General features: G+C 42.7%; 1 protein-coding gene across 5 annotated transcripts in view; it reads right to left on the minus strand.

Moving 5' to 3' along the window:
• Window positions 1–8827: 8827 nt before the first annotated feature.
• RCHY1 (ring finger and CHY zinc finger domain containing 1) overlaps window positions 8828–15237 on the minus strand; it is a 28897-nt gene continuing 22487 nt past the window's right edge. For 3 of the 5 annotated variants that reach the window (XM_040967362.1, XM_040967360.1, XM_040967365.1), the window contains 5 exons: window positions 13479–13523; window positions 13335–13393; window positions 13212–13238; window positions 11622–11742; window positions 8828–9494 (listed from right to left, as the gene is read on the minus strand). In XM_040967362.1, the coding sequence (XP_040823296.1) occupies window positions 9363–9494; window positions 11622–11742; window positions 13212–13238; window positions 13335–13393; window positions 13479–13523 (384 nt within the window). In that variant the 3' untranslated portion in view covers window positions 8828–9362. The remainder of the gene's footprint in view (window positions 9495–11621; window positions 11743–13211; window positions 13239–13334; window positions 13394–13478; window positions 13524–15237) is intronic. The other 2 variants (XM_040967364.1, XM_040967361.1) reach the window with 1 other exon arrangement.

The raw sequence follows: 15237 nt of genomic DNA on the forward strand, positions 1-15237 counted from the left end.
GTAGAGAAGCCAATGTGCATGTGTAGTGGGTTAAACCTCTTCCTGAGACATCAGCATCCCATACGGATGTGGGTTGAAGTCCCAGCTGTTCCACGTGTGGTCCACTTTCCTACTAATGACCTGGGAACAGCAGTAGAAGAGACCTAAGTGCTTGGGTCCCTGGTATCCACATGGGTTACCTAGATGAAGGTCCTGGTTACCGATTTTGACATGGGCCAGTGCTATCCACTGCTGTGACCTAGCGAAATAAGATGTCTTTGTGTGACTCTACCTTTCAAAATAAATAAAATAAGTCCTTTTTTAAAAGTAATCAATCAACAAACTTTAGCCAGGCTAAGAAAAAAGGACTCAAAACCAGAAATGGGAAAGCAAACAATACTACAAAAATAAAGGGAATGCTAAGAGACTAGTAGAAGCAATTTTATGTGTAAAAATGGGTTATGAAGAAATATATAAATTCCTAGCAACATACAACCTACCAATAGAGAACTAAGAGAAAACAAATCCATAACAAGACTGAACCAATTTCAAAACTTCACATCAGAGAAAAAGCCCAAATCATACGGTTTGAAGGAGGAATTGATCATTCATAATTAACCAATAACCAGTCAGATAATACCAGTTGTTCTCAAAAACTTCCAAAAATTAAGGAGGGAATATCAAATTGATTTCACAAGGTGAGCATTCCCGTGGTTCCAAAGCCAGAAAAGGACACTAACAAGAAAGAAAAATGACAGGCCAATAACACTGATAAACCTAGTGGGGTCTTTAAAAATTCATGGGAGACAGATACTGTGAAAAACTGTACGTGAGACAGAAGGGGCAAAGCAGGTTAAGCTGCCATTTGTGATGCCTGCATCCTATATCTGAATGCTAACACAAGCAGAGAATTGTTCAATTACTTGAGTTCCTGTCCAACTGGGAGATCAAGAAGGCGTTCTTGGTTCTTGGTCTAAGGTTGGCTTAAGCCTGATATTGCAGCCATTCAGGGGAATGAATCAGTGGATGGAAGATCTCTCTCTCTCTCTCTCTTCTCCCTCCCTTAAAAACAAAACTTTTAAAATATGCATAATTTCAGGACACAGCATGATGGTTCAGTGGCTTCTCCTCTAAGATTCAAGCACACTGATACCCATCCTCACCACTTCTACTCAACAGAATGCATAACTTCTAGCCAAAGGAACTAGAAAAGTAGAATAAATAGGAATGGAAGAAATAAAAGTGTCCATATGTTAATAATATCATAAATTTGTATGTTAAAACCTAAATATACCACCAAAACACTGCTAGAACAGATAAACAAATTCAGTCAAGTCTCAGGACAGATAATTAGCACAAATATCTGTAGTATTTCATTATATTGACTGTCTGGATATATGAAATCAATTCTATTCACAATTGCATTAGAACCAAAAAGTATAACTTACCAAAGAGGTGACAGATCTGTGTAATGATGAAACAGACAACACAAATAATAGAAATAATCTCATGTTCACAAATTGAAAGAATGCTGTGGAAATGTCCCTACTACCCAAAACACCTACACATTCAACACGATTTATATCAAATACCAAACACACAGAACCACATAAGCAATTTTGAAATTCTTATGGAACTATAAAAGATCTAGAATCATCAACGTAACTTTGAGCAAAATGCATCAAGCTACCTGACCCAAAATCTATTCTAAAGCTCTAATCCTCAAAAGAGCATGGTTCAGACAAAAAGCAGACACACTGAGCAGTGGAATAGGGAAGTGAGCCATGAGAGGATTCCCCACACCCAGGGTCAATCAATTTACTTTTTAAAGATTGATTTATCTAAAAGACAGAACTAAAGAGAGGTAGACAGAGATTGATCTTCCAATCCCTGGTTCGATACTCAAATGGTCACAGTGGCCATTTCTGGGCCAGGGACCAGGACTCTGTGTTGGTGTCCCACAGGGATGTCAAGGATCAAGGTAGTTGGACCACCTTCTGCTGCATTTTTAGTTGCATCAGCAGACAGCTAGATTTGTGCTCTGGTATACAGCGCCAGCACTGCACATGTCAGCTCTACCAAAGCACCTATCTCAATTTCAACAAAAAAATGCCAAGAACACACAATGGAGAAAATCAGATACTCAAATGCCAAAGTATGACACTGAACTCTTACAGCAGATAGAAAATTTAACTCAATACAGATTAAAGAGTAACAACTTAAACTGTGAAACTTCCAGAAGAGAGGCAGGAGGACTGCCCCATCACATAGGTCTTGGCAAAGCTTTTGTGGATATGCCACCCAATCTACTGGCAAGCAAAAGTAAACAAAGAGAATCACATCAAGCTAAAAAGCTTCCACACAGCAAAGGTAACAAGCTAACTCAGGTAGGAAAGAACCTATTTGCAAACAGTATACATCATTAAGAGCTGATATCCAAAAGATATAAGGAATTCAAACAACCCAATAACAAGAAAATAAAGAACCCAATTAGGAAATGGATGGAAATCTAAATGGACATTTCTCAAGAGGATATACAAAATGGTCAATAGACATGTCAAAAAATGTTCAGTATTAATCATCATGGAAATGAAAATTAAACCAACGAGATCTTACTTCTCACCTGTCAGACTGAAAGACAGGTCAGTGTGGTGGCGCCACTGGTTAAGCCATTACTGATGACTCTCAGCATCTATATGAGCCCAGGTTCCAGTCATGGCTGCCCTGCTTCTGATTCAGTTATCTGCCAGTGCACTTGGGAAGGCAGCAGACAGGCAAAATGTTGGGACCCTGGCCCCCTCCTGCTGCTGGTTCTCCCCCTCTGCTCTCCCTCTGTAACTGCCTTTCAAATAAATAAAATGAAGGAAGGAAGGAAGGAAGGAAGGAAGGAAGGAAGGAAGGAAGGAAGGAAGGAAGGAAGGAGGGAGGGAGGGAGGGAGAGAGGGAGGGAGGGAGGGAGGGAGGGAAGGAAGGAAGGAAGGAAGGAAGGAAGGAAGGAAGGAGGAAGGAAGGAAGGAAGGAGGGAGGGAGGGAAGGAAGGAAGGAAGGAAGGAAGGAGGAAGGAAGGAAGGAAGGAGGGAGGGAGGGAAGGAAGGAAGGAAGGAAGGAAGTTAGTTTACATGCCACGAATAATGTGCAGAAAAGAAAAACCTGTGCTGTGTAGATGGCATAGTTAATTTATGGAATACAGTTTTGTGGTTCTTCAGAAAGCTAAGAATTACCATGTGATTCAGCAATCTCACTTCTGGGTACAAGCCCAAATGAGTTAGTCAGTGCTTAAAGAGATCTGTACTGCAGCAGTATTCATCTAAGATATGCAAGGAACCTAGGTATCATTACTTTTTCAAAACATAAAGTTATATATACATCCATATATACATTCATATATATTCATTCAAAGGAATATAATCTTTAAAAAGGAAGGAATAATTTTATTTACAATAACATGGATGAAACCAGAGGATATTACATCCAGCAAAATAAGTCAGGCACAGAAAGACAAATATGTGCTGTCACTTTTACTTGGAAGAGAAAGAAGTTACCTTCCCAGAAATAGAGAGCAGTAGTGGCTGTCAGAGGTTGGGGACCACAGCGTGAGAGAAGAGAGAACTATAGGTTACAGAACGCATTACAGCCTTAGTGAGCTTTAATAAGCTTCCACATAGCATGATGACGACAACAAATGACACACTGTGTATTTCAAAATTATCAAAAATGTAAATGTTTTTACCATTTGCTACATAATGGACTTGTTAATAGGCTCAATCATCATTCCATAATATAAACAAATATCAAAACACATTGCAATCACAAGTATACAATCTGTACAATTACTAATCTAAAATATTTTAAGAAAAACGTGGCATCTATCATTAAAACTAATGAACTCATTTCAAATTAACCTATTCAATTAGTGAACAGCTATTAAGTGTCAGGTATTTGTAAAGTTAGACCTTTAGGAGCTAGAAATTTGTTTTGGCTTAAAGTAAGTTAAAAGACAGAAAAAATTAAATATGTATACAAAATGAAGATAGCTTTTCATGCAAGAATAAAAATTGAGCTTAATCTTAAAATCTGTGATGCCACAAATATATTAGCCTTCAGAAATAATCCCAAGTTATTATCACCCTGAGCTTCCTGTACTGGTTAAGAAGATACCAGACATCGAAAACAGGTTTAAAAAATGAAAATCTTGACATATTTTTCCTTAATAATAAAAGAAGCCAGTGTGCTACTACCTATCAAGTAATTCACAAATATATTTGCTCCTAGCTTTCAAAATACTGAAACTACAGCTTATAGAATTGTATCATAAAATTAAAAATAAATAGGAGAAAAAAACTGCAACTACAGACACCGTTTCTGTGGCAGTATGACCTGACTCAGAGACACATAGTGCTGTCTTATCTCAGGAGCAGACGATCCTGCTGTACTGATGATCAGAATAAGTGTTTAACATTCCTCTAACTCTGAAGCTTGGGTAGAGGGAGCTCCCAGCAGCGTGGGGGGTGGGAGGAGGCGGTGCTGGAGGTTCTGGAGCCAGGCCAGACTCAGTGCTTGGGGTCCTAGCCCCAGCCTCTTGCCTGGGCCCAAGAAGTTTCACCCTTCATGGTAAGTACACTGTAAAGGAATCTCTCAGGAGCTCTGGTTGGTCCCTGGCTCCGCCTTCCACTGCCATCCTCAGCTTGCAGGCAGCCAGAGCATCAACTGGCGCCGTGCTCTGCCCACTGGCCACTCGACAGCAAACTCTGGGGTCTTGAGGGTGTGGACTTGCTGCCTAGGGACACCCATGGATAAGGCCACTGTGCATGTAGGTGAGGAATGAATCTTGAGGGACTCCAACTACAGGATCCCTGTGCTTGCAAATAGGTAAGGGGACTGAGACATGGCAGTTTGGACAGGGGAGACCAGAGGATCTATGTGGGTCAGACTGATACATCAACCCACATTGGAGTCCTGAGTAAGGTTTGTTGGCATGGAACATTGCTGAGCAACACACGACAGTCCACACAAAGGCTGGGGCTGGGGACCTGTCTAGCAAGCCTAGATCCCAGTGCCTGAGTGGGTGTTGGAACAGGGGATGGGTCACGTTACACAGGGTCATGACACTAACCAGCGCACAAGCAAACCAGGTCCAAGAGTAGATTTTGTGGGGGATCTGTGGGCCCAACCCTGTGGAAATACAAGTCATGCTGGTTAGCTCAAGAGTTGGGGTGGTGATGGTCCAGACCTGGGGGTTAGGTAAGCAAGGTAGCTCCAACTGTTGGCTTTCTTGTAGGTTGGTTTTGGAAGGAGGCAGACCAGGCAGGACTAAACAAATCTTAGCTCATAGGCAAGTGCAAAAACCAGGCTGGAGGGCCCGGCGCAATGGCGCAATGGTTAAGGTCCTCACCTTGCATGCCAGGGATCCCATATGGGAGCCGGTTCTAATCCCGGCAGCCCTGCTTCCCATCCAGCTTCCTGCCTGTGGCCCTGGAAAGCAATCGAGGATGGCCCAAAGCTTTGGGACCCTGCACCCGTGTGGGAAACCTGGAAGAGGATCCTGACGTCGGATTGGCTCAGCTCCAGCCGTTGCAGCCGCCTGGGGAGTGAATCGTCGGACGGAAGATCTTCCTCTCTGTCTCTCCTCTCTGTATATCCGCCTTTCCAATAAAAATAAAATAAATCTTAAAAAAAAAAAAACAACAGGCTGGAGCACAGGTCATGCCAGGCTAATCTATCACACCTACTAGTTTGCACAATCCAGGGATGGGAGTAGACTAAGCAGAGCCTTGTTGCAGCATCTACCAGTGAGAGTTGGGACTGAGGGCAGGCTACAGCATCCAAAGGCAAAGGCCAAAACAGTGGAGGGTCTATGCCAAGCTGGGTCAGAACAACCACTGGCACATACAAGCTCTATGGGTGTGAACAGGCTTGGTTGGGGAGCAAATGGGATGCTCTTGCTTGCTTGTGGGTCCCACTAGTGACCATGGAGACCAGAGTAGGAGCTGCATTCTGGTCTGGACATGGCTGCAGTATCCTTCAGCACAAGTATGGACTGAGTTTGGGGTGTGCCAGACTGAGCTAGACTCCAGCACCCACTGGTGCTCGTGAGAACCAGAGTAGGTATAGGACAGGCTAGGCTAGGTGTTTGCCCCTGCTGAGCCAGGTGTGAGCTGTGTCTGGGTATGGACCAGGTTAGGTTGGGCTGTAATACTCAACAATAAAAACTGGAATGGGTTGAAAGCCAGTCAGGAAAGGCCACTGTTCCTGCTAGGACAGAAGGTGGGCTAAGTAGGGCTAGCCCATGGATTCACTGGTATGTGCAGGATCGGACACTGAAAGAGGTTCCGATGGAGGAAGTAGGGAAACCCCTCTGTTGGGACATAGTCCCTGCAGGTGAGCACAAGAACCACAATAGGGAACAGCCCAGACCAGGTCAGGGTATGTTACCCAGCAGCACACATTTGACATAGGTCTGGGGCAAACCAGGCAGGACCAGTTCATCTCACCCGCTGGTGAATCCGAGCACCAGAATTGAGTGTAGGTTGGTCTGGGTTCAGTCACAACACATGCAGTTCATATGAGGGCCAGGACTGGAGGCCAGATGGGCTGGGCTAGGCTGTAGCCCCTACCAGCATGAGCTGGAATTGGGGTGGCCCAGGCCCGGCCAGGCTGCAGCACCCACTGGCAAATACTGAGGTGAGGTGAGGCATGGCAGACCAGGCCACAACACCCAACCAGCACACGTGACAGCCGGGGAGAGGGGAGCAGAGAGGGGCCAAAGCTGGTAGGGGGGCTGCATGGGGCTTCTCTGATGGACCACCACTCCCACTGGAGAGTGTGGGTTGGGATAGGAGCAGACTAGACCAGGCAGGGCTACAACATCTGTTGGCCTCATTTGAGCTGGATCAGAGAGAGGCCAGACAGGGGTTGACTGTTCCTATTGGTGCATGCATAAGTCAGAGTGGGTGTGGATTGGTTGGGCTTTGCCACAGCATCAGCTGGCAGATGCTGACAACTGTTGAATGATTCTGTCAAGTTAACCTGCAGAACCACCCGGAAATTTCAGGATCCAGGAGTACGAGTGGGCCCAGTATGGAAACAATGGGCACCTCCCTCTTGGGTTGTCACATTCACACTTGTGAGCATGAGAACCAGGACTGGGGCAGGCATGGCTAGACAGAGTGGCACCCACCAGCACTTGTGTGGGCTGGATAGTGGGGTTGCTTGGATTGAACTAGGCTTCAATGCTCATTGGCATGTGTGAAAGCAGAATGGGATGTGGGACAGACTGGATCAATCTGTTGTACATACTAGCAAGCATGGGAACCAGGGCAGGGGGCAGGCTTGATGGGGGTATGGTGGATCGCTTCAAGTAGGCTGCAGCTCCCACTGGTTTGCAGGAGGACCAAGTATGTTGTGGGCAGGATTGGGCTGGACACCAACACCCATTGGTTTATGTAGAAGACAGGGCTAGAGACAGAACTGACCCAGCAATCGCAACTACCAACATATATACAAACTGATTTGGGTGACAGGCTGTGTCTGAGCCTGTACTGGCAAGCACACACAAGAATCAGGTGTGAGATTACCTCAGACAAAGCTTCTTTGGGAATCCCCCCAACTGAACCTCATCCATGAAAAGAATTGCAGGTTCCATGGTCTACCCGTGCAATGCATGAGTCAGAGCTGGGCCTTCTCAGAGGCTCAGACAGAGCAGTGGACAGCATATCCAGGTGCACATGGAGGATACGGCAGTACACTGCAGACTGCGGAGGGCACCTGGTACAACAGAGGACAGAACAAATTGCTCAATTACCCCGGCCAAGTGTTAGCAGTGAATATCCAGGCAGACAGATTCTAGGATGGACTATGTCAACCAATGGATTCTGGAGCGATTTCGTCGTGCTTGGAGTGGTGAGATTGGTTTTTCCGAATTACTTCCGGTAATTTGGAACTGTTGAACTATCAAAACCTCATGAGCAGGACCCTCACAGCATGCCCCACAATAGGGACCCTGGGGTGGTGTCATGCGACTGTCCTCCATCCCAGGATGCAGAGGCGTTTGGGAAGCTGGGTGTGGCTTCTCTCCTTATCTCCCCTATTCCCCCAGATACAGGACGGAAAGAAAAAAGAATGTGAACCCCTGGTGAATGTCGCTTCCCACCTTGATGCTGGTGGAGTTTCGGCTGCCGATCGCCACTCGCTGAATTCCGCTGGGGTATCAGTCAATGCAACACCACACCATTGTGTCCACTGTCTTCCTGTGTCTGTCAGTCTCCAAGTGTCCCTCTGCTGTCATTCTGTCCTCTCCTATTTCCACAAATGTGCCCTCTCTGCTTCACACTGCCTGTTTATCAGTCTGTTTAAACACGTCCTTACCCTATTTTGTCATCTTGATTCTCCCTGTTTTTATTATTTTTTAAAGATTTATTTATTTTTACTGCAAAGGCAGATATACAGAGAAAAGACAGAAAGACCTTCCATCCACTGATTCACTCCCCAAATGGCCGCCAATGCCTGGAGCTGAGCTGATTTGAACCCAGGAGCCAGGAACTGCTTCCAAGCATCAGGTACAGGGTCCCAAGGCTTTCAGCCATCCCTCACTGCTCTCCCAGGCCATAAGCAGGGACCTGGATGGGAAGTGGAGCATCCAAGGAAATGAACTGGCATCCATATGGGATCCTGGTGCATGCAAATCAAGGATTAAACCTCAGGGGAATTGTGCCAGGCCCAAGAATACTATTATTTTATACAACATTTTTCCGTCTACTCTTACAGAAGAATATCTCAAAAAAATAAAATTTTATATCATAAAACTTATTAAACTCTGAGCCAGAAACAAACAAGTTTGAAAAGATTTATATAAATGTTTTAATATAATTTTATTAGCATTTATTACACCAGAATTCATGTATAGACAGACACTAAATGACTGTCTTAAAAATTTTTTAATCCATGTAATTAGATTTTAATAAAGTAGAATTTGTTCTCACTGTACGGCCCTGAAAGTCAAGAATACTACTGGGAATTAAGTGCATCTTTATCAAGAACCAGAAATGAAGTTTATGTGCAGAGTGTCACTTAAAGTTCCACCAAATTGAACGTATTTCTGTAAGAATGTATCAGTGGCAAACATCATTGATTTTCAAATGACTGACATTAAAAGAACTTCCAATCAAGCTACAAGAACACTGGCTTTTATCCCAGATATAGCTACAATTCATTCTATAGACACGTAGAATTCTTAAGTATGTATAATATGATTGATGGTATGTTGTGACTCTAGTACAAAACACATCAACTGGAACAGAGCCAAGAGTATGACACAATACGACAACAGAATACTAAGGAATGCGTTTCAGTGACGGAAGATGCCGACGTTTCTGGTGAGGCCTAAGTCAGTCACTGGTGATCCCTAAAATTCTACGTCCTCCAGCTTGAGCAGTATTGTAGGATTCACAAATCTTGCATTTCATGCCTAGAATATGGAACTGGACTGTGGATCGTCCATTACAGTCATTGCAGAGAATCTGAAAAGAGATTAATGCAAATTAAGCATTTTTTAATACTTTTTATTTACATAAAGAACAAATTTCCTGTAATTTGTTCTTTTCTTTAAAAATTTTTTTTAATTTTTATTTTTCATGATACAGTTGCATAGGCTCTGGGATTTCCACATATCACCTTCCCTCACCCTCTCTCCTCCCCACTGATATTCCCTATATTGTAACAATAATATGGTCCTTCAATAACTGTCCTAAGTCTATCCTTCTGTTAAGTGTATCAAGACACTGTAGGTAGTGACAACTGTAGACAGTCCAGCACCCTACTGTCACAAGTAGACGATACACATTGTGGTATACTTGCCTTCACTGTATACATACAATTAATACACGTTTATACAGTATCTACTTGTTTACCTGCATATCTACTCATTTTTTGCATGCATGCTGCTTTAAGAGCATAATAATACTTCCCACCCTGCTCTCCTATCCCTCCCTCCTTCAGTTCCATTTTTAATTTTTAAAATTTTATTTGTACTCACAGGCTTAATGCCAAATTAAGTATTTTAATTTCATAACTACAAGTTGCAATGTCTAATCATACAACAAAACATCTAAACAGCTCCATAAGTAGAAATACATTTTTACAATGCAAACTCTAAGAAACTATTAAGGTAGCTTTGAATTTAGAAAATGAAAATGAAGATTTGAGCAAAGAAAAATGTTTTATAAAATTGTCCCCAAACAAAGTAAATAACAAAAGCAAGAAAATTAACCAAGGCATAATGATACACAGTACAACTTAAAATGATTTTCATTATTTTTCAATAACACTTAGAAATTTATCTTTTGGTTAATGAAACTAAGATTTTTACAATTACATAATATTCTTATTTATTCTTTAGATATGGTATATAAAGTTGCCAGATTCCAATGTCTCAAGAAAGAATTAAAAATGGAAACGAGTAGTTCCTAGAGTTGCTGGGGGACAGACGTTCCCGGATCAGCCCTGAAATGACAGCAAGGTGCCACTTCGGAACTAATCTCTCCTCGTGCTCAGTAGGATCCTAAAAAACGAAAAGTGCTAACCGGAAAACAGAGCACCGTGTTAGCAAGTCAGCACAGAATCAGCTTTAGAACATTCACACCAGAAAGAAAAACAAATTTCCAAATTTGCTCTTGACTCTAATTGTGAAAACAATTTCTTCTGACAATACAACCTACTCAGGGATCTTGGAAATGGCTGTCAATGGGTATGGGATTTTTTTCAGGTAATCGAAACATCCCATCAGTATATAAAAAGAAACAACCTATGATAATAGAAAGAACACTGAACAGCACACTTTAGAGGAACAAGTCAGATGGTGTGAATCGTTCTTAACAAAGCGTAATCCAAACCGTTACTCCCATGAACATAGCCCACTTCAGCCCCAGTGAAACATCTCATGATTAGCAGTTTATAATCCGCAGTGATTTTCCACTGGCCTTACTAACAATGCAATTGTCACGTGAATCATGATATCCAGTGTGAACAAAACAGCTAATTTTACTTGTTATGTTATATGGTCTTCAGCCTTGTGTGCTGAAGCAGTTAATCAGAAAATTTAAGCTCAAAAATTACTAAAGAACCACAGCTGTTTAGCTTTCTGATTCTAATATGTAACTTGCTACTATGCTGATAAAACACAACAGCATGTCTCAATTAATGAAAATAGGTGACCACTCTCCATAAAGCAAAAGACACAAAACTACTTCCTGTACTTGCAGGACAATCAAGACGAAATAAAGTCTAACAACTAAACATGCAGTGAACATTAAAAATCCTAAAGGAACTCCAAATCACCAATCATGTTCTCCTGAAATAGGATTTAAGATAACAAAAACAGAAGACAATTAAAACATCAGACCAGTGACTAACTGTGGCAAGTAACTTGCAGATAGCTCAGAAGGAAGATTCTGTCTGCCATCTAGTGTTGGGAAAAAAACGCACTGACTTTTTCTTTCTGGTCTGGGCATAATTACAATTTAAAGATCATTTTGTCATTCCCACAATTCATCATGTTGGAATCTAGTATTTTTAAAACACATTTGGGCAAAAGGACAAAAACAAACAACAAGGAACCCGGGCAGATTTGAAGCCTTTTTCCTACTCACATCCACAGTCATGTTCTGATACTCCAAGGGCATCGGCGTCTGTGCCACTTCGTCATCCAGCTGCCTCCAGTACCTGGTCATATCCAGGGCAGAGCGCATACACAACGGACAGCGGTACCCACTACGAGAGACACCAGAGTACATCACCTCGATGACACAGATGAAGCAAGCCAACCGGCAGATAAACTACCCAAGACAAGGTGCGATTATCTTGCAATTATTACAAGATAATCTCTTTAGAATCTGGGATGGGGCAGGTGCTGTGTGTGTAGCTTGCTAAAACACGTGAGGGCGCCGGTGTGAGACCTAGCTGCTTTATTCCTAGAGCAACTCCCTGCTCATGTGTCTGGGCAGGCAGCAGAGGATGGCCCAAGGACCCGAGCCCCTGCATCCAACATGGAGACCTGAAAGCTCATAGCTCCTGGTTTAGAGCAGCCCTGCTCAGGCCATTACACCCATGTGGGCTGTAAAGCAGCTAATGCAAAATTTCTTTCTCTCACTGTCTCTCCTCTCTCTCTTTGTAATTCTGCCTTTTAAATAAATATAAATAAATTTCAAAAAAAACCTAGGAAACCTTCACATTATGATAGTTTTCAATTAAATTCCTTGTGGGGTTCTGGTGCAGTGTCCCAGTGGCTAAAGTCTTCCCCCTGCACAAACTGGGATTCCATAGGGTGCCGATTCTAATCCTGGCAGCCCTGCTTCCCTTCCAACTCCCTGCTTGTGGCCTGGGAAAGCAGTGGAGCACAGCCCAAAGCCTTGGGACCCTGCACCCGCGTGGGAGACCTGGAAGAAGCTCCTGGCTTTGGATCAGCACAGCACTGGCCGTTGTGGCCACTTGGGAGTGAATCATCAGACAGAAGATCTTCCTCTCTATCTTTCCTCCTCTCTGTATATCTGACTTTCCAATAAAAACAAATACGTCTTTTAAAAAAAAATTTCTTGTAATATTTTTTAAACCTACTCTCTACTCAGTTCTCTAAAATAGAGAGAAATTAGTCTATATTCTTTATAAAACATAGCCCAGGCAGTTAGGAGAAACGATTAAACTACTCCTTGGCTAAACAACCACAATTTCTGAATCTATTCATTCAAAGAAGAGATTCTATTCCTTAAAATGTATTCAGATCATTACCATTTCTTTTCTAAAACTTTTGGGACAGTTTCCCTATATCTGGCTCTTACATGAAAATTTCTGCTCATCATTTGCAGGACCTAAATTAATTGAGTCACCACTTTCCAAAATCCTTTCCATCTCATGGCAGTCCCCATTTTAAATAACCTCTTTTCTAACCTCTGTAGTTCACTGTAACGGACCAATATAATTGTATAAAAAATTTCTAAGCAACATTCTACCACATTTTTCTAATGCCGTGTCTGGCAAAGACCGTTCCTAAGAAGAACAGCAAGCAAACAGGTGTCTGTGTCAGAGGTGTACTCCTTTAGCCCTAACCAAGATGCTCTGTCCCACGTACCGCTACCCATCGAGCCCACATACCCGAACCCAGCAGAGTGTAAGCAACAGCAATGTTTGCCCCCTCCCCACCCCTACTAATCACAAATGTTAATAAAATCTCTTTAAACACTCACTCTTTTAACATTTCTTCATAACATGTTCTGAAAGAAAACATAACATTATTTCAGTAAAACAAAAACAGCGTGCACTATTTTCAAATTTTATTTGCGGGGGGGAGGGTGGGATTGTTATTTTACCTGTGTAATAGATGTCCACAGGGCAAGACATGAGCCATCACACGGGATGTGTGAATGTCCTGAAGGGGAGAAAACATTAGTGCTTCTAGAACACACCACCGCCGGGGCTTTAGGAGGCACTGTACAAAGATGTCTAACTCTTACCTCCAAACAGATTGGACAATTCTGCCGGGAAACATTCTCAATGCACTGTTTAAAAAAGAACTCACATTAAAAAAAAAGCTTACCCAGGTGACTATGCCACATTTTCACATGGCACATCGCAGCGACATTAATAAAAACTAACAATAAATTCCAACTTATGAAAAACAACAGCTTACATCAACGCATGCTTTCTGCATGCCACAAAGGAGCTGTGTTCTGTTTTTCAACAGCTCTTCAACTCTTTACCTTCTCATGTTTGGCACATTATGTGAAAGAATGCAAATTACCATTCAATCTTAATTACTCAGATTAGGCTCATTTTACAAGGAAGGGCACTGACGCAGGGAGCCACCATGTCACAAAGATGCAAAGATCACAAGATCAGGGGGCCTTCCCAGGCAGCATTTTATTTCAAAGCCATTAGCCTAAAATAATAGGCAGAGCTACTTAATAAGAACATGTTGTAGGCTAAATTCAACTCTAAGCCAGACAAAGCAACAAAATTATTACTGCATTTTACAGGTAAATATCTGAGACCTAAAAAAGCTAGCTAGCATCCACAGTTTCACACCGGTAAGAGGTGGAATTGAGTGCGAGCCCAGCACACGGACTCCAGAGCTTAAGTTCTCATCTTGACAAACTGGAGCATTCGATTAGCGGTAAGAGACAAGCAAAAGAAGCACCGCACTAGACTCCCGTTTGTAACAGAAGTAGTTAAGCGGTCGGCAGGACCATTTTCCAACGTAGGAAATAAAAGAAAACTGAAAAACGACAACATTAAAATACCACAGAAGCAATGCAGTATTTAGTAATATGTACTATTAAATACATATAAATATATATTTATATAAGAATCCATGGCACATATTTACAAATCTATCTAACATATTTAGATACTACATTTTAAATATATAGAATTATACTTTAAATACATCTGTGCTTGTATATATAGAAAACCGCTCAAAACAATAAACTTAATCTGGATTATGATCCCAGGTCTGTTATTTACAAATCTTCAGAATTTTAGACAAACCATCATTTCTCTGGTCTTATTCATAAAGTGACTCTAATACTTCATTTGATTGTCAACTGGGCTTCAGACAAACACAAACACTTGAGCCTCTGTGGGGCTGGCCTTCTGGTGCAGCGGCGTGGGTCAAGCCACGGCACACAACCAGGCCTCTCACACGGGTACCACTTAAAGATGTTCCGTTTCTGAAGCAAAAGGCGGTCCGAGGCTCTGGCACTGTACCCTAGTCCTCATCTAGGCTAAGGTCCTCACCTTGCATTCACCAGGATCCCATAAGGGCACCAGTTTGCGTTCCAGCTGCTCCACTTCCCATCCAGCTCCCTGCTTGTGGCCTGGGAGAGCAGTTGAGGACGGCCCAAAGCCCTGGGACCCTGCACCTGCGTGGGAGACTCAGAAGAGGATCCTGACTCCTGGCTTTGGATCAGCTCAGCTCCAGCCATTGCAGCTACTTGGGGAGTGAACCAGAGAACAGAAGATCATTCTTTTCTGTCTCTCCTTCTCTCTGTAGATCTGACTTTCAAACAAAACTAAATAAATAATTTTTTAAAAAAAGATGGTCCAATTGTTTGGGCCCCTGCCACCCATCTGGAAGACCTGGCCAAAGCTCCTGGCCCCTGGCTACGGCCTGGCCCAGTCACAGCTGTGGTAGCCATCTGGGGAGTGACTCAACAAATGTAAGTTATCTCTATCTCTCCTGTTATTCTGCATTCCAAAAACAAAAATCATTAC

This window comes from Ochotona curzoniae, unplaced genomic scaffold (genome assembly GCF_017591425.1).
Source record: "Ochotona curzoniae isolate NIBS_2020 unplaced genomic scaffold, NIBS_Ocur_1.0 scaffold_4506, whole genome shotgun sequence".
NCBI classification, from domain to species: domain Eukaryota; kingdom Metazoa; phylum Chordata; class Mammalia; order Lagomorpha; family Ochotonidae; genus Ochotona; species Ochotona curzoniae.